We start from the raw sequence: 20,362 nt of genomic DNA on the forward strand, positions 1-20,362 counted from the left end.
GTTTGGTGGATGTAGGAATGTTATGTTGATGTTCTACAGAGCAACTATTGAGTCTGTGTTACGATATGGTATTACTAGCTGGTTTTGTAATTTAATAGTCAAATCAAAAACTCAAATATTAAATCTGACTAAGACAGCTGGCAAAATCATGGGTATGGTGGTACCTGTAACTCCCCAAGAGTTGTTTGAACAGGCAGTTCTCAGACGTGCAGACAATATCTTATCAGATGCTTCTCATGTACTGCACTCTGTATATATTTTTACTTAACTCAGGAAGGAGGTACAGGGTTCCTCTTTGTAAATATAACCGATATAAACATTCAGAAGACAAGTGAGAAATCTTGGAGTCATTTTTGATCAGGATATGTCATTCAATGTGCATATTAAACAAATATGTAGGACTGCTTTTTTGCATTTGCGCAATATCTCTAAAATTAGAAAGGTCTTGTCTCAGAGTGATGCTGAAAAACTAATTCATGCATTTATTTCCTCTAGGCTGAACTATTGTAATTCATTATTATCAGGTTGTCCTAAAAGTTCCCTGAAAAGTCTTCAGTTAATTCAAAATGCTGCAGCTAGAGTACTGACAGGGACTAGAAGGAGAGAGCATATCTCACCCATATTGGCCTCTCTTCATTGGCTTCCTGTTAATTCTAGAATAGAATTTAAAATTCTTCTTCTTACTTATAAGGTTTTGAATAATCAGGTCCCATCTTATCTTAGGGACCTCATAGTACCATATCACCCCAATAGAGCGCTTCACTCTCAGACTGCAAGCTTACTTGTAGTTCCTAGGGTTTGTAAGAGTAGAATGGGAGACAGAGCCTTCAGCTTTCAGGCTCCTCTCCTCTGGAACCAGCTCCCAATTCGGATCAGGGAGACAGACACCCTCTCTACTTTTAAGATTAGGCTTAAAACTTTCCTTTTTGCTAAAGCTTATAGTTAGGGCTGGATCAGGTGACCCTGAACCATTTCTTAGTTATGCTGCTATAGACTTAGACTGCTGGGGGTTCCCATGATGCACTGAGTGTTTCTTTCTCTTTTTGCTCTGTATGCACCACTCTGCATTTAATCATTAGTGATTGATCTCTGCTGTCTTCCACAGTATGTCTTTTTCCTGATTCTCTCCCCTCAGCCCCAACCAGTCCCAGCAGAAGATTGCTCCTCCCTGAGCCTGGTTCTGCTAGAGGTTTCTTCCTGTTAAAAGGGAGTTTTTCCTTCCCACTGTCGCCAAGTGCTTGCTCACAGGGGGTCGTTTTGACCGTTGGGGTTTTTCCGTAATTATTTTATGGCTTTGCCTTACAATATAAAGCGCCTTGGGGCAACTGTTTGTTGTGATTTGGCGCTATATAAAATTGATTTGATTTGATTTGATTCATTTATTCCATTGTCAGTGAAGCTCATAAATGAGCAGACAGCTCAGGGAACATAGTATAAGGTCATGTGTTGCAGAATTTGTACACAAGATGTTAATAAGAATAATACGGGGTCTGTTAGAAAAGTATCGGACCTTTTTATTTTTTTCAAAAACCATATGGATTTGAATCACATGTGATTGCATCAGCCAAGCTTGAACCTTCGTGTGCATGCGTGAGTTTTTTCACGCCTGTCGGTTGCGTCATTCGCCTGTGAGCAGGCTTTGAATGAGCACTGGTCCACCCCTCTCGTTGTTAAGGAAATGGCAGAATTGCTTGGAGCTTTGCTGCATCAATTTTTTCCTGAAACTGTGAGAGACCTCCAGGTGGATGGAAAATTAATATGGCTTTCAGGGATGATTTTATGGGGATTACACAGATTAAGGAGTGCTCCAGCCGGTTTAAAGACTGCCCACAGCATCTGAGAGCGCGGCGCGCTCCAAGCGCCGATCGACAGGCTCAAACCCCGCTGAATCAACCAGATCATTTCCAACGTGAAGGCTTTGTTGATCCGGGACGTCGTCTGACTTTCACAAAAAGGCAGAAGGTGTGGACATCAGCACTTTTTCGGCACATTCCACTGTTACAGGAGTTTTTTCATGGAAAAAGAAGCGGATGGATGTGCCACCGTGCTGCTCATGGCGCGGGACAAAACCACCTCCGTGTTGGTCTCACAGGACAGCTTTCAGATGGCTTCCAGTTGCTTTTCAGTCGTGTGAATATCCGAGAAATTGAGCATGAGCTGGACATGCCCCAACATGTCCTGTGAGGCTTCATCACGGCGTTGCTTTGCACCATGCGGCTCCGCCGCGACGCGTGGGATTCCTCTGCACGTCTGTCTCAATGTGCCGAAAAAGTGCTGATGTCCACGTCTTCCGCAATTCCTGTGCTAGTCAGACGACATACCAGATCAAGACAGTGTCCAGTTTAGAAATGAACGGCACATTCCACTGTTACAGGAGTTTTTGTCATGGAAAGAGGAGTGGAGGAATCAGAGCCGCACTGCGCAAAGCAATGCCGTCATGAAGCATCACAGGACATGTTGGGGCATGTCCAGCTCATGCTTAATTTCTCAGATATTCACACGACTGAAAAGCAACCGGAAGCCATCTGAAAGCCACCTGAAAGCCGTCCTGAGAGACCAACACAGAGGTGGTTTTGTCACGCGCCATGAGCGGCACGGTGGCGCATTCATCCGCTTCTTTTTCCATGAAAAAAACTCCTGTAACAGTGGAATGTGCCGAAAAAGTGCTGATGTCCACGCCTTCTTCCTTTTTGTGAAAGTCAGATGACGTCCCGGATCAACAAAGCCTTCACGTTGGAAATGATGTGGTTGTTTCAGCGGGGTTTGAGCCTGTCGATCGGCACTCGGAACGCGCCGCGCTCTCAGACACTGTGGGCGGTCTTTAAACCGGCTGGAGCACTCCTTAATCTGTGTAATCCCCATAAAATCGTCCCTGAAAGCCATATTAATTTTCCGAATGGTGTCCACCTGAAGGTCTCTCACAGTTTCAGGAAAAAATTGATGCAGCAAAGCTCCAAATCATTCCGCCATTTCCTTAACGACAAGAGGGGTGGACCAGTGCTCATTCAAAGCCTGCTCACAGGCGAATGACGCAACCGACAGGCGTGAAAAAACTCACGCATGTGCACGAAGGTTCAAGCTTGGCTGATGCAATCACACATGATTCAAATCCATATGGTTTTTGAAAAAAATAAAAAGGTCCGATACTTTTCTAACAGACCTCGTACAATAACATGGTTTTGGAGGGCGGTATGCATTTTCAGAGGGGTGCGCGCTTCTTTTCGAATTTGGCAGTGCGTCCTCATTAAGCTGGCTGCTGGCTGCTGGTTGCTGTTCATTGTGGTACTATCCATGAGAAAATCATCCAGAATATCCATATTGGGACCAACACACACACTTCTCGCCTATTTATGTTTTCCTCTGCGGACAGATCTTGGGCTGCGTGCTATGACGTCATTTGTTTACGCACAGCGGGCGGGTATAGCCAGGTAGCGTCGACGTAAATCTACAATACCGGCCTAGCAACGCCTTGGTAAAGTGATAATAATAATACAATAACATGCTTTTGGAGGGTGGTATGCATTTTCAGAGGCCCGACATTCATGCCCAGTCGCCTAAAATGACAGATATTCACCCAAGTTAGACGAGGACGAATATCGGTCATTTTAGGCGACTGGCCATGAACAGAGGGACTCAGAAAATGCATACCGTATGACAACAGCATGTTATTTGAATTATTATCACTTTACTGAGGTACACAACACGTAACGCGTACATAAAAAGTTGGCTCACTCTAACTTTTGTCATGTTGGCTGGCGCGCGCTGCTCTCTGAATTCGGCAGTGCGTCCTCATCAAGCTGGCTGCTTTGGCTGCGCTGTTCATTGTCGTACTATCCATGAGAAAATCATCCGGAATATCCATATCGGGACCAACACACACTTCCCGCCTTTTTATGTTTTCCTATGTGGACAGTTCTTGGGCTGCGTACTATGACGTCATTTGTTTACTCACAGCGGGCAGGTATAGCCAGATAGCGTCGACGTAAATCTACGATACCGGCCTAGCAACGCCTCAGTAAAGTGATAATAATGTTTTTTTATTAATTGTGTATTTGTATTTTAACTTTGATCTACTATGTTGTTGTTTTTGATGCATGGGTGGTATGTATCGGATATGTTGTCATGTAGCAGACCCCTCTGTCCAACATAAATTTCTCCTTAGGGAGACAAATAAAGACACTTTGACTTTGACTTTGATGATCGTTTTGAACAAGATATTCTCATGTTTAATATAACTTGGTAGAGTTTAGTTAGAATGCAAATTTTCTGTCAAGAAACCTTGCTGATGCCCGGTCAGTTTTTATATTTGCAGATTTAAGGTATCTCAGATTAACACTGTTGATCCAGTTTGCAAACCATCTTCCTGAGGATTGTTTAAGTCATTGTGACATCATCCAATATGTGCAGCAGTCACAGTAATAGGACAAAGGTAATGGATGTGGCGATGTATCCAAGGTGCAGTCTGTGTCACTATATTGATTTCACAACTTCACATTGTGGACATGATGACACAGAATGCTTGTGCAGCCTGTCACTGTGACATCACTCCAACAAGAATGACAATTGCCCTTAATGTTTCCTTTGTAAGTAACCACAAAGTCACTAGAATTTGCATGAAGAAAACTGATATTTAACATGGACACTACTGTGGTACACACACACAAATAAAAAAGTGCTAAAATCAAAACTGATAAGAGTCACAGGTTTTCAGTATATATTCTACCTCTCTGAGATAAATCAACACAATCTAAATTGAAAGATGAATTTTAGCACACTGCTATATCATTTTCAATACCATAGAAGAGGGATATGCATTAAATGCCAAGACTGTACAGGATTACCTTGGAAACAATTGCCTCAGCAGGTAATTTTACAGGATCTCATCAGCACCAACAACAACCAATGGCTGAAAAGATAAACAAGATGTGAAGAGCAGAGTCTTACTAAATTGGACTACAATTGGAGAGTCAGTATTTTCATCCTGTCACAGTAGTTTGATCACATGGTCAAAATTGGCACATTTCGGAGCTCCAACAAAGACCCCACACATCCCAGTCCTGGATGGATGGATGGATGGATGGATGGATGGATGGATGGATGGATGGATGGATGGATGGATGGATGGATGGATGGATGGATGGATGGATGGATGGATGGATGGATGGATGGATGGATGGATGGATGGATGGATCCTTTTGTTGGAAGGAAAACCTGCACCTTCTTGGCCCTTCATGGCCCACTGTTGCCCTGTTGCCCATGTTTAAAGGAATAAAAATAGGAGAAAAAGCTCAGGTTGGGTTTGAATTCATAAACCTCCAATTAAGAGGCAACAACAGTCATAGTTCTACTCAGAGTGCGTGCCACATCAAGTCAAGTATGGAAGCTTATGCTAGTGGCAAGCTTTGCTGCATGCACCAGACTGATGAACCGCCCTGGATATTGGATAGCAAGTACCCAGTTAGACAACCAGCCTCTCCCTGCCTCCGAAATGTAACCACCTATCTGCAACAGCCAGAAGAAGTGTGGCCATTCCCTTGGCTTTCTCCAGCCACTGTGGTCCTCAACACTGAGGTACTAACATGCTGTATCGATCATACCCACAGAAATGCACCTCATGACCAAAATGTCACAGATGACATTCCATCGCAATGTAAGTGATACACCTCATCTGAGTCTCCCTGATTGTTGTTTTATTTAACTAAATGTTAACCCAGTGTACCCAAGGGTCCGCAAAAGTAACCTAACATGAAAGACATTCAGTTGTCACCAAATGGGCCCTTTTTGTCTTTTCTTACTCCCACAGAGGGGATTGCAGTAACACCTTCAGAGAGTTAAATTACACTTGTAAAGTGTTGGATCAATTCAGATATTCATTCATCCATTCATTTCCTGCCACTTATCCGGATCCAGGTCATGGTAGCAGTAAACCAAACTGCTGCTACACTTATCTATTATCTATTTTATATTATCTATTTATTTATTTATTTATTTATTTTTTTGCTTTTTTTTTTTTTTGAATGTTAACTGTTTATGCACACTGTCTTTTCCTTGTTTGATTTTAATGGAAAGCACTTTGTGCACCTTGTGTGTTGTAAAAGGGCTTTATAAATAAATTTGATTGATTTATTATCTAACTTTGGCCAAGTACTCTAGCTCTTCCTGGAGAACTGTGAGGCGTTTCCAAGCCAGATAGGAAATACATCCCTCCAGCATGTCCTGGGACTTCCCTAGAGCCTCCTTTCCGTTGGATATGGCTGGAAGTCCTCCATTGGGATACGACCAGGGGCATCCTTACCACATGACCAAACTATATCAGATAGCTCCTTTTGATGCAAAGAAGCAGCTGCTCTACTCTGATTCTATTTCAAATATTCAGGCTTCTCACCCTGTTCTGGAGTATAAGCCCAGATACCTGATGGTCGATCTCACCACCACTTGTATCCACGACTTTGTTATGTCTGTCATTACCCAAAGTTCCTGACCATAAGTGAGGACAGGACCTTAAATCAAAAGCCTTTACTCGAGGTCTTGTTCACAAGTGGGGAGAAATTGGGGCTTGAGATCAATCACTGGATTGGGGCTGTGTCTGATGTTTTGTGGATGCTGTACCAGACTGTCATGGTGGTCAATGCAGATATGATTATTGAAAAAATCTGCATACTTTATCCAATGTATTGCCTATTTTTCTATTGCATTGGATGTTTTGCTATACATAAAATAAGCATTGTTGAGATTCACATGAAATATTAATTTACTGGATGATAAAATATAGATTCTTTTGTTATCTAATTTCAGTTCAGTGGAAGACCTGAAGAGCAAGTTCTGCTCCACTGTGGCCAATGACCTCATGTTGGTTTCGACACTGGGTGTCATCCGTATGTGGGCAGATGAGCACAGCCGCAAAAGTCGCTTCCGCATCCTTTTCACAACCTACCAAGAGCGTAAGTCATTTTACAATACACAGATATCAAGACACATACTCTCCATGCTAGTTTGCCAAGGAAATGGTAAAGTCAGTCAAAAAATTTATACCCACATAAAACCTGCTGATCCTTCACTGGAAACTATTAAAGGAAATTGGAAGCATAGTCATGAAGGTTACAGTTGCATATGTCGCTCATAAGAAATGTGGTGCCAAAGGTTTTAGTTTCTCATATCACTGATGCAACAATCAAGAGGTGTTAATGTGAATGTTACTGAGATCACAGTGGAAAAATGCAGACTAGAAACACAAGAGACAGAGTTGTTTAAAGTTTAGTTCTGTATCACTTTTAAATTTCGTAAAGGGTCCCTGTCATACACCTGTGTAGTTGTGCGTCACACCGCATGTACACTCTGCCTGCACATATCATCACTAGCCACTTGCAACAGTGTGGTTTTAATATCGTGTTGTATTATGTCCCCTGCAGGAGTAAAAAAAACAGAGCAGGAGGAGGAAGGAATCCTCCTGCTCAGTCTCACAATCTCAGTTGTCTTTACTTTTGTGATACATTAGTTATTAGACTAGTAGTTATTAGTTATTAGCAGTGGTGGACACAGTTCCACTAATCTGCTAACTGCTAATTAGCAAAGATAACTTTTTTTTAGCAAATTAGCTTTTCAGCTAACTTTGAAAACCATCAGCGGACCAATTAGCTTCCACTAAATTTAGCTCTGCTAACTTTTGTTGGAATAGTGAGTAAAGCCATATGTAAACACTAACATGTTAGTTCCTGTCTGTTGTGTCTTGCAACAGTCAGGCTGCTGTGAGGAGCTCAACCCTCCCCTAGCATAAGGGGGCAGCTACCGCAAAGAAGTGTCATTTACTTTTCACACACAACAACACAGATGGTGGCAAAAGACATCAAACGCAAGGCACTTTTCGCTCATGGTCACAACTCTTCACCAAACTAACTACACTACTTGAACTATAAAAACACAACAAACCTATAACACTGACAACACTGCTATAAACCAACATGTACTACAATAATAATAATAATAATAAAAAACCCCGAACGTTCATAAAAAATTGCAGCAGCTCACCCATGTTGCATTCATTGCAACTGGCAAAATCTACACCTCATCATGGGCTTCCCCGCCGTAGGAAGAATACCCAAATAAGTTTTGTCTTCACATAAAAATACAGCAATAACTGTCTTTTCATTTAAAAAAGTAAAGATTTGCATGCACATGCTGTCTTTAAAGCAGACACACTGTCAATTGTTGCTGCAATGCATTATGGGAGTTCAGGTTTGGGTTTTTTATTATTGTTATTAATACATGTTGGTTAGCAGTGTTGTTAGTGTTAGAGATTTGTTGTGTTTTTATAGCTCAAGTTGTGTAGATAGTTGGCGAAGAGTTATGTTGTTACCATGAGTGAAAAGTGCCTTGCGTTTGATGTCTTCTGCCACTGTCTGTGTTGTGTGTGAAAAGTGACACTTCCTTGCAGCAGCTGGCAGGGTGCATAAAGACTAAAGCTCTGGCTTGTTGTTTGTTTTGGGTTTCTGATCACTTTGAATTTACTCAGAAGCCCCTGCAGTGCTTAAACTCAAAACTGGCTTATCAATAGCCAACAGTGTACTGCGTCAATACTAATAGTTAGCGGTTACCTGTAACTTCTGCTAAATGTTTTAGAGGTTTAGCGTTATAAAAGTTAAAACTTTGTTATGTGTCAGACGCAGGACGGAGAACCGACCAGCGTTTGAAGGACCCAGTATGAAATAAGCAGAGCACGGTACAAAGGATAACTAAATTTAATTACATAACAGTGATGTGGAAAAATATAACAAATGAGTGCGCGGACTGGCGAGGTGGTGAAACGATGCGCTCCCAGCTGCACAAACGGTCCGGAGCCAGAAACTGTTCGGACCCAAGGACCCCGCCGACACCCCCCAGGTGGCCGCGACAAACCGAGTCTGTGAAAGAAGAAATCATCATGTGAGTCCACACTCCACACACAGAGAGACCGCTCAAAGGTGTACATAAACAGCAAACACTTCCTGGCTTAATTACTAATCAGCTTCCCACCCTGCAGGCATGGAACACCCAGTTCACAAACTCCAACTGCAGTGGAAGCTGATTAAACGACTAACATAACAGCTCAATATAATAAGGTGTGAGGGACACCACATTTACTGACTGTACAAATGTTAGTCACAAAACCTAACATACCTCAGGAAGTGTGCTGACGAGCGTGAGACCTCACCCCCTCCTCTTTCACAGACCATGCATCAAACCTGGACGTTCTCTGCATCCACTGATGATGAGATGGCTCTCGAGATGACGATCTCACCCGTCTGGTCACAAGGTCGAGTCTCTGGCAAATACACACTGTGTACTCCAGACTTAAATGCCACCATGCTCCAATCCGTGTAGATGCACCACAGCTGTGAGTCCTGACGAGCTGCACATGATCAGCCTCAGGTGATCAGGGTGAGGTCCTGAAAACTCAGCCACACAGCCACTCAGTCCTAAATGCGTGCCACCTGGAAGGAAAAACAAAAGACAGCACAGAAGACAGAAACAAAGGCAGCCAGGCACCCCCAGCCACAACAAACTTGTCAGTTAGCGGATTAGCAGTTATCAAAGCTAACTTTTCAGGTTGGTTGTGTCCATCAGTGGTTATTAGACAGTGAAGCGGCTTAACCACCAAAGCCATACAAGGTCCTTCCCTGCCTCTTCAAAGTGTACATGGATCATGTTCTCCAGGAACACCGTCAACACACCGCAAGTCTCCTCGTAGATAAGACTGGAGATCCACTTGACACCACCGCAGTGAGCCAGACGGCGGATAGTGGGCTTTGTGAATCCCTGGATATTATCACGAAGAACTTTACAGTGCCGCTTGGTGCCTTCCTTTCTGAGTCCTTTGCCAACCTTGCCTCTTCCACTCATGGTATCCAATGTAAAAACAAAGTAAACAAGTAAAACACAACTGAAAATATCCACAGGTCTGTACATACTTTTCTGTTTTTACACTCAACAAAAATATAAATGCAGCACTTTTGGTTTTGCTCCCATTTTGTATGAGATGAACTCAGAGATCTAAAACTTTTTCCACATACACAATATCACCATTTCCCTCAAATATTGTTCACAAACCAGTCTAAATCTGTGATAGTGAGCACTTCTCCTTTGCTGAGATAATCCATCCCACCTCACAGGTGTGCCATATCAAGATGCTGATTAGACACCATGATTAGTGCACAGGTGTGCCTTAGACTGTCCACAATAAAAGGCCACTCTGAAAGGTACAGTTTTGTTTTATTGGGGGGGATACCAGTCAGTATCTGGTGTGACCACCATTTGCCTCATGCAGTGCAACACATCTCCTTCGCATAGAGTTGATCAGGTTGTCAATTGTGGCCTGTGGAATGTTGGTCCACTCCTCTTCAATGGCTGTGCGAAGTTGCTGGATATTGGCAGGAACTGGTACACGCTGTTGTATACGCCGGTCCAGAGCATCCCAAACATGCTCAATGGGTGACATGTCCGGTGAGTATGCCAGCCATGCAAGAACTGGGACATTTTCAGCTTCCAAGAATTGTGTACAGATCCTTGCAACATGGGGCTGTGCATTATCCTGCTGCAACATGAGGTGATGTTCTTGGATGTTGGCACAACAATGGGCCTCAGGATCTCATCACGGTATCTCTGTGCATTCAAAATGCCATCAATAAAATGCATCTTGATATGGCACACCTGTGAGGTGGGATGGATTATCTCAGCAAAGGAGAAGTGCTCACTATCACAGATTTAGACTGGTTTGTGAACAATATTTGAGAGAAATGGTGATATTGTGTATGTGGAAAAAGTTTTAGATCTTTGAGTTCATCTCATACAAAATGGGAGCAAAACCAAAAGTGTTGCATTTATATTTTTGTTGAGTGTATATATGTAATCTTTTTTTTTTTTTTTTTTTTTTTTTTTTTTTTTTTTTTTGCTACTACATACTTAGAATTTTTTTTCTCTTAGTTTATTTTGCATTTTGGACATACCTTTTTTCATTCTGTTAAATTTTATGTTTATGTTTATTTTCTTCCCCAGGCCTTTCAAGTCTGGGTGTGGTTTATTCAGGTTTGTACAGTATTTTTAATGTAAGGCTTGCACCTTACCTTTCATTGTACCTGTTACAATGACAATAAAGAATATGGTATCTTTGTTGAATGTCAAAAATGGACCTGAACCAAGAAGAAATCATGAGCTGTGCTGATGTTCATTCAGAACTTTGTACACATCTTTAAAGTTTGTACTTTCCTTTTGTTTGTTTGCTGGTTTGTACTTCATCCTCATCATCACGCTGACCAGCTTCAGCAGAACAGGCAACACCGGCTGCAGTGAGTTTGTTTGTTGTGAAGCCAACATCCCTTCCAAACAACCCTTTCCACCAATTAGAACTAGGATGTGCTGCTGCCAAGGAAACACATCTGCCTAAGTAACTCAGGCGATTTCCAGCCAGACCTCAGGCTTCAGAGAAAAGTGTGCATTCGCCACGACTCAGCAGCAGCGCACCGACTCCGTCGACATCACAGGCACAGGTGTGATGCAAGTCGTATGCAGGATAAGACCTGATTCAACCCAGTGTGTTTTCCTAACGGCAAAATACATAGACTCAATTCAGAAAATGTATTTTGACCTCATGTTCTCGTAACAGAGCCTTCTTATGAGTGATGGAGTTTTGGTGGGTTATGTCTTATTACCCATCAAGGAGGTTATGTTGAGGTTGTTTGTCCTTTTGGTTGTCAACATGATATCTCAAATGGATGTGAACAGATTTCAGTCATATTTGGTACAGAGGTAGGCATTGGATCAAGGAACATCCATCCATCCATTTTTTATAGCTGCTTACTCCAATTAAGGGTCATGCTGGGATTGAGCCTATCCCAGCAATCATAAGGCGTGAAGTGGAGTACACCCTGGACAGGACGCCAGTCTGACGTAGGGCCACATATAGACAGACTGTCAGGGTTTTGGATGTTATGGATTGTGTTTGTTATTTTTGTAATCTAGTTTGGACTGTTTTTCTATGTGGTGATTTTTTTTCTTGCTTGTCCGTTCTCCTGTTTGGGGTTCTCCATCTCTATTTCTCTTCTCTGTCTCTTGGTGTTTGGTGGTGGGCATCTCACTCTGTCTGTCCCTGCCCTCGTTCTGGTTCTTTCTCACACACCTGCTTCTCATCTGCAGCTCGTCACCTGGGTGTATTTAAGCCTCACCTGGTTAATCTGTTCCCTGCCAAATCAATGCACCTTGTACCTTCGCTTTCAGTTCTGTATCTAGTGTTTTCTCATCTCGCTTGCCTCCTTGTGTTTTTTGACCTTCAGCCTGTTTCTTCACCACACCTTTTACCTCAGGAACTTGGTATGTTAGTAAACTGTCTTAAACCTAAGTGCCTTTTGTCTGAGTCTTACCATTGTGTCCAGCCATCTCTGATTGCAAAACCTGATACAGACAAACACATTCACACCCGCACGCACACCTACGGACAATTTAAATTTTCCACTTTACCTAACATGCATGTCTTTTGTACGAGGGTAGGCTGAAAAGTTCTAAGGCTCACTATGATGCAGTTAATGCGTTAACTGTATCATAGTGAGCCTTAGAACTGAAAAGTTCTAAGGCTCACTATGTGGGAGAAAGCCGGAGCACCCAGAGGGAACCCACATGAACATGGGGAGAACATGCAAACTCCACACAGAAATGCCCCAGGTGGGAAGCAATCCCATGACCTTATTACTGTGTGGCAGCCGTGCTAACCACGAAGCCACCGTGCTGCCCGACAGTCAAACAGAGCTGTAAATAAAAGCACACTGTGCATCACATAACTACTGCAGTAAGCTATTTAATTTCCCTCCTCCAGCAGAATAATACAAGCGAGCATATGTTCTCTGTTGCAGATGCAGGTGCTGCATTTGCAGCTTACTGGGGCTGTTTTTACAATAAGTGTTCCCTTGCTGGAGTCTAAGCTGTTATGGCTCATTCACAGCTGCTGCTTCCCAGTGGAGCCTGCAGCTTTTTGAGAGCAATCCACAGCTGAAGCCTCCCAGTGAGACACTCCAGTGGGATGAGCAAAGTTCCCAAATCCAAACACCTGGCTTTATAATCTCAGGCATGCACACACCTGCTGATTCTTTTAATCGAACTATGCATGGAAGACTGGACGTGCATGCACACAAAGATTACAAATGTGAAGTACATGAGAAAGGAAAGGCTTTCTGCAGCCACAGAATATATAGGATTTGTGTGACATCTCAGCTGTCAGCATTGTTTTCCTCATTAACAGGTATATATGTGTGGAGAGTAAGATGGAAATGTGCTGTCCGCTTGCTACACAGATAACATCTGATTTTTTCTTTACTCAGTGTATGAGATATTTTCAAATATCACACTCAGTGGTGGGTACAGTTCTGATCACAGAAAAGAAAAAAGGCTCATTTCTTTTGACCCCATACTAATACACTGGCAATATCACCCAAGTCATCCAGAGGCATACAGTTTTAACTTATGGTTAAAATTTTAACCAAACGTTATTTAACCAAACGTTATTTAACCAAACGTGACATTATTTAAATTAATGTCACGTCTAAAGTTTTATAAAGTGAAAATATCAGATATATGTTTTAGTTTTAAAGTAATGCACTAATTTTGAAGGTTTTAGTGTGGACATGCTGTGCCCAGTACATTCACGACAGGAGAAATGCATTTGAGAAGGTCTGATCAGGCTCCACACGGACAACAGTATTAAACTCTTTGTATATTGTGCCTAAAACTCTCATGAATATATTCTCTGGGTTTATAGACGTTGTTATTGTGTTTGTTTTATGTAAAAATGCCAGAAGAAGCTCAGGTTGCTCCTTCATTATTTTCAATTGGAATCATTGCAATCGATTCGTGTTTGCTCTTTAGAGTCCTTTAGAGTCTTTAGAGTTTATGTCAAACACTGTCTGTCCTCTTTGTTCCAGAGTAATATATATAAGATGTATGACATTCAGTTTGCATTTATTAAATTCCACGCATCTTAAACGTAGCAGACATGGATTATCTGGAATTTTGTTTGAAGTTTGAAGTTAAGCTGAAACAAAATCCAAAAAATTCTCGCATGAGTGAAAAATCGGCTGAAAAAGGGCCAAAACTCGCACAGTGTAAGCTCAGCTTAAGTACTGAGCGTCTGGGCACCAGTAGTTGGCAGTGTTCTATTTATTTTGACTCTGGTTATATCAGACAGTTATCTAATTACAACTCAGCTTTTTTTTTTTTTTTTGAAAATGCCTTTTTTTACAAATTAAAAAAATGTCATATTTTACAAAAGCACATTTATCTGTAAACACCAACACATGACACACCTCACATTAACGTGTTGGTTTACATACAATGAATGAGTCTACCAGTCAGTGTTAGCCGAGGCACATTTTACCCATAATCCCTTTGCCATCTGTCTCTGTTTGTTACAAAACTTCAGAATTAGTGCATTATTCAACATTAAAAGATATATGTTGTATCTACTTAAACGTGGCCACAATTTGTAAAATGTGCACTCAATATTGTCTTGACACATAAATGTTGGCTATTAGCAAACGAACCAGTAGACAGTATAATACATTTCCCCATTAGAAATGGATCTGGTCAGAGTATATCATCATGGTTTGGGCACACAAGGACATATAGAGAACTCCAGCTGCCCAGTATGACATCATCTGGAGTTTAAGCACATTAAAAAGGATGCTGAGTGCGAAGCATCTTCCCGTCATGAGGATGACAATTTAGGTCATATTATGAAGTTAATTTTGAACGAAAGGAAAACGTGCGCACGTTTTATTAATTCGAGGGCTCAATTAAAGGAAAACATGCGCACAAATTATCACGGCAAGGAAAAATATCACTTTAAGCGATTTTTCCCGGGTTCCGTACTCCCATCAAAAGTTTTTGTAAATTAAGTTTGAAAAAAAAAAGCTTCTGTTTACGTTTTGCTTCTGGAAACACGAGTCCGACAAATGGTTTTTGAATGTACAGTATGTGTGAGAACATAAATCGTGCGCTCTGAACTTTTACACCGTGTGGTTCTGTGGTACATTTTGAGCTGTGGCCGAGTACAGTGATTGAAAATATATCAGCCCAGCTTCAGGGCAAATACTGCCATGAACACTACTGGCCAGTAGATGGCAGTAGAGACCTTGAAAACCTGCCAAAACAAAATTCCAGATAATCCGTGTCTGCCATGTTTAAGATGTGTGGAATTTAATAAACACAGACACAATAACGTCTATAAACCCAGAGAATATATTTACGAGAGTTTTAGGCACTAGAGTTTAATGCTGTTGTCCGTAGAGCCTGAACAGAGTGTTTCAAATGCATTTCTCATGTCATGAATGTACTGAGATTACCCTGTCCTACCCATAATGCACTGCTGGGCACAGCATATGTCCACACTCAAACCTTAAAAATTAGCGCATTACTTTAAAACTAAAACATATATGTGATATTTTCACTTTATAAAACTTCAGACATGACATTAATTTAAATAAAGTGTCCGAAATTAGTTTGGTTAAAAGTGGAACCATAAGTTAAAAATGTATGCCTCTGGATGACTTGGGTGATATTGCCCTCATATCAGTATGGGGTGCCACGAGGGGGCGTTTAGGGCCGACGCCCCCTCACGTCATCAACCTCGCCCCCTCGGATGTGAGAGTTATCAAAAATAAAAATATAAAAGAAAGAAAAAGAAATACTGGATATATAAAATACGATAGGGTTATCACAACTGGCCCACCTTTACAGGTACTCTGCCCTGCACCATCTGTGGGCCAGTGGCATCGCTCTCTCCTCACCTTCCATCTTTTCAGGCACCAGCACATGGCAGGAGTTGAGTGGCTACCGCGGGTCATCAGATGGGCACCCTCCCTTCTTTTGATGTTTCGTCAAATTAAGCCCATGACACACCGGGAGGGCTTGACAGCAAATCCAGCGTCCTGAATCTACTCCCGCTGACCGCCACTCAACTCTCTGCCATTGATCCTTCCACAGCCTGGCTCTGCCACCTCACATCCCTATGAATCCAAATCCATCTGGATGCTGCCTCTGCCTGCCTAGTGATGTTGCCTATCAAGCGCTTCCTAGCAACCCCTTCATTCCTAACTGCCCCAGCATCCTCCAAAGTGACTGCCCAGTAAAACCCCTACAGCCAACCTCTACTGGAAGGTTCCAGGCCCTCCACCCGTTTTGCTGGCAGTCATGTATCAAGCCTTGATATTTCCCCTTCTTTGCGCTCATGTGCCTCTTCAATCCTCTCTTCCCAGGGTACGGTCAGCTCTATGAGTACTACCTGTCTAGTGCTCCTAGACCAGAGGACCATATCTGGTCTAAGGCTAGTGTGGGCTATCTCCTCTGGGAATTGGAGCTGCTTCCTCAGGTCTGCCTGCATCTCCCAGTCCTTTGCTAAGGCCAAAATGCCTCTGTTCCTACGTCCTGCGGCAGCTGCCTCGCCTGACCTGACAAAATTGATAAAGCAGAGCCTGCTGGAAAGGTCTTTTGCCTTTTTCCTTGCGTGCTCAACCCCATCTGCCAAGTGCGACAGAATCTTATCATGACGCCACCGGAATTTAAAATAAAAAATATAGCGCCTTGCAGTTTCGCTGATTTTTTTTAAGTCCAATTTTTGCATGCTTTTTTTTTTTTTATTTTTTATAGCGCATTGTGCTCTGCATCCTCATCAAGCAGGCTGGTGTCCTGTCGAGATGACGCGACACCTGTTGCGGCACCGCGAAGGGAGAGTATGCGCATTGTGTTCTGTGTGTCTGTTTATAAGAATCTTCTCGCCCAGAAGAAAAAAGCGCCAACAACTACCCGTAACTGTGTTTTTCATTCGGAAAAAGACACCTGCAGGGAGGCCTTCAGTGGAGCCGCGCCATGGCGAAGAGGCGCGATCAGAGGAACTGTGAAATACTGGTCAGTCACTATTAATAATTTCTTATGTGTCCAACCTCGTAGGTTGATCGTTAAAATTAAATTCATTAGTTCTAAAAGCCATCATAATTATTTATAGGAAAATGTTCTATTTTTATTTCTCAAACAAATGTTTGGGCCTGAAAACAGGTTGGTCTTATTTTTCTACTAAGGTTTGAACTTTGAGAGTGTTTACACACGAGAGAAAAGTGAGAAAAGTGTATAAAGTGTGTAGTGAGGGGTTTTACAGCCTTAAAACGTCTGTAATAATTGTAAAAAATAACGCTGTCTACTTCATGGATTTCGCCTATTGCGGGTTATTTTTAGAACGTAATTCCCGCGATAAACGAGGGACCACTGTACATCTACATGAAAGGTTTATCTTTGACCCGTTGTATGACTGTCATGCCCAATTGCGCTGTGTTTGCGCTTGTGATGGAGGGCTGTATGTGGGGTTAATCTACTGTCTCGTGTCGTTTCTCAGATCAGTTGTTGCTTTGGTTTTGTGGTATGCAGGAGATCACTTGACCGAGGGTCTATATGTTCAAATAATAATTTAAAAAATACTGTCATAACTCTTTACTCTTACTCAGTCAGTCTCTTACAACGGTGTAGCCTAAATACACAAGCTTTCTAGGAGTGCACCCAATTCATTACGCACGCTCAGAGGCACGTACCTTCCGGTGTGCACTTTTTTTGGGGGGGGGGGGGGGTGACCCCTTCCCCTGTGATAAACTCATTGCCCCCTTAATATTGTTTTTTCTGGCGCCGGGCCTGGTATGGGGATAAAGAAATGAGGTTTTTGTTTTTTTGGGGGGGGGACCAGTTCTCCTTTGCCTGCAGAGGATAAAGTGGTTTCTTCTAGAAGCAGCTTTCCTCTGTTTTGCAGAGGGTAGAACTACACATCTGCTACGAAACATTTAACAGGTAGGTGCTCAACTGATTTTAAATTTTATAAATGTTTGTAGCTGTTCAGCTTTATTTACCACGTTATCGGTCTAAAAATTATCGGACAAAAATTTATCGCAAGATAATTAGTCCGATAATGGTTTTTAAAGTTATCTAAAAAATAATGAAAACATTATCTTTGATAATTATCAGTTATTGGATTATCAGAACTGTGCCCACCACTGCTGCTGGGATAGGCTTCAGCTTATCCCAGCTTAAGCTTCAACCCTTAATTGGAGTAAGCGGTTGAAGATGAGTGATTGAGAAGCAGTGTAAACTCAAATTTTGAAGAAAAAGTTCTAATTGATTAAATATTTCAGTTTGTGTAACGTGGGCTTGATTTTTAAGTAAATTAAACTCAGAATTTTTGATTGACGTGAACTAAATATACATTAAGTAAGCAAAACTTCAAAGCATAACTTAAGCACAACTTAAAATTTTAAGTAATTATATATGAAAATATTTGAGTTGACTTAATGAACACTTGAGCAGGGGTGGTGGCCAAGTAGTTAGTGAGCTTGGTTTCAGTGCAGAAGGTTCCCAGTTCAAATCCCACCCCTACCACATTTCTCCATGTAATGTGGAGTTGCATCAGGAAGGGCATCTGGTGTAAAACTTTTGCCAAATCAAACATGCAAGATCCAACTCAGATCTGCTGTGGTGACCCCAAGTGAAAAACAAGGGAACAGCCGAAAGGACTTATTTTTACTCACTGAACACTTTAATTGTAATCATGAGGTACAAATAGCATATAATCCAAACTTTTAAGTTCTGGGAACATGGAGTTGTTCTGGGAACATCCTGACCAGGTCCACATAATCACAAGTACACTTCATCAAAAGTCTATGACTGTTTTATTATATGGTAAACAAGAAAATTGGGAGTTTGTCAAACATACTAAAACTGAAAAATCAATCTCAAGTTTCAGCTCTTTATTATTACTGTCATACTGCACCAACCGACATCCCATTGATCGACTGGAGATGCCTGTTAAGTCCATGACGAAGAGTCATCAGGCTTGTTTTCTTATAAAATTCGCCATTCACCTGTCTAGCTTCCGCGTAAAATCGACCAAGTACTCCGTCAAGCATCCGTCTGTCATAAGTTTCAACACTGGGCGCATGTCCCTTTTCAGTGACGTACTTGCGAAACAGGTTGGCTGCTGTCTGTGTATTTCTGCGGGTGTTCTTCGCATCTTTTTCATGTAAAATTAATTTAAGTCAGCATCGCTAACAGACGCAAACCTGTCTTCTGCCATCTTGTCAACAAACTGACAGCCGAAGTAGGCATTGTATCGCATTTTCTGATTGATCGTTATCAATAGAAGGCGCCGCTCGATTAGCTAGCGCTACACTGCACGCGAGGTGTACTCGTTTCGCACTTGCGGTCTACTCGGCTCCACCAGCAGTCAACTCGGCATGTGGTACAGCTCAGAAAGTGCCGAATGGGCCAATCAGAAGTTGGCAAAATCCCATACCATATAATAATTAAATTTATGAATTAAATTTTTTGGCAATTGACTGCCTCAATATTTTTAAGTTCTGCAAACTTGTTCGGGTTTACAGTGTACTACTACTACTACTGCTGCTGCTACTACTACTACTATTACTACTGCTACTACTACTACTACTGCCAGCAGGGTGGGTTAGTCGTTAGCACTGGTGCCTCACAGCAAGAAGGCCATGGGATCGTTTCCTGCCCTTTCTTTGTGGAGTTTGCATGTTCTCCGTCTCTGTGTGGGGTTAAAACATGGCATTTCTTTCATAAAAAATCAATTAAATTTATTTAGCACAATTCAGTAAATAATCAACAAAGTAGGCATTGTATAATCAACATAAATCAACAGTTATGCTGTTCCATTCTCTACCCGTGACCAGTGCAGCATCTGTCTATCTGGACTTGGTCCCAGGTGCTGGACTGTGGCTGCCCACTGCTCCTAGCGGTAGGATTGTGTCTAACTGTAATTAGGACGGGTTAAATGCAGAAGACAAATTTCATTGTATGTATGTAAAATGACAATAAAGGAAATTTTTACACTACTGCTATGCTACTGCTACAGCACAACAGTGTCTCTCCCCCTTAACTAGTACAATTACTAGGACTACCACCACTACTACTACTACTACTACTATTACTACTACGAAAGTGCTAAGTAGGCTATGTGCCTCCACATATGTCAAAGTATATGTGTGCCAGGTTTGGCTCAATTCTGCGGCACAACAGTGTCTCTCCCCTTAACTAGTACTAGTACTACTACCACTACTACTACTACTACTACTCTACTACTACTGCTAGTACAACTAAAGTGCTCAATAGCTCCCCCATATGTCCATGTATATGTGTGCCAGGTTTGGCTCAAGTCTGCTTCATAAAAGGGGTCTTTCCCCTTAACTACTACTACTAAAGTGCTCAATAGCCTATGGTACTCCCTGTATGTCAAAGTATATGTTTGCCAATTTTGGCTAAATTCTGAGGTGCTGTTTGGACAGGAGAGGGA

At 42.0% G+C, this 20,362-nt stretch overlaps 1 protein-coding gene across 1 annotated transcript in view; it reads left to right on the forward strand.

Annotated features, from left to right (window-relative positions):
* The window catches only part of neto1l (neuropilin (NRP) and tolloid (TLL)-like 1, like), a 174,542-nt gene that overhangs the window by 68,388 nt on the left and 85,792 nt on the right, over positions 1 to 20,362 (forward strand). The window contains exon 5 of the mRNA XM_034161693.1: positions 6,796 to 6,941. Coding sequence (XP_034017584.1) covers positions 6,796 to 6,941 — 146 coding nt within the window. The remainder of the gene's footprint in view (positions 1 to 6,795; positions 6,942 to 20,362) is intronic.

The sequence above is a fragment of the Thalassophryne amazonica genome, chromosome 1 (genome assembly GCF_902500255.1).
Source record: "Thalassophryne amazonica chromosome 1, fThaAma1.1, whole genome shotgun sequence".
Taxonomy (NCBI): Eukaryota; Metazoa; Chordata; class Actinopteri; order Batrachoidiformes; family Batrachoididae; genus Thalassophryne; species Thalassophryne amazonica.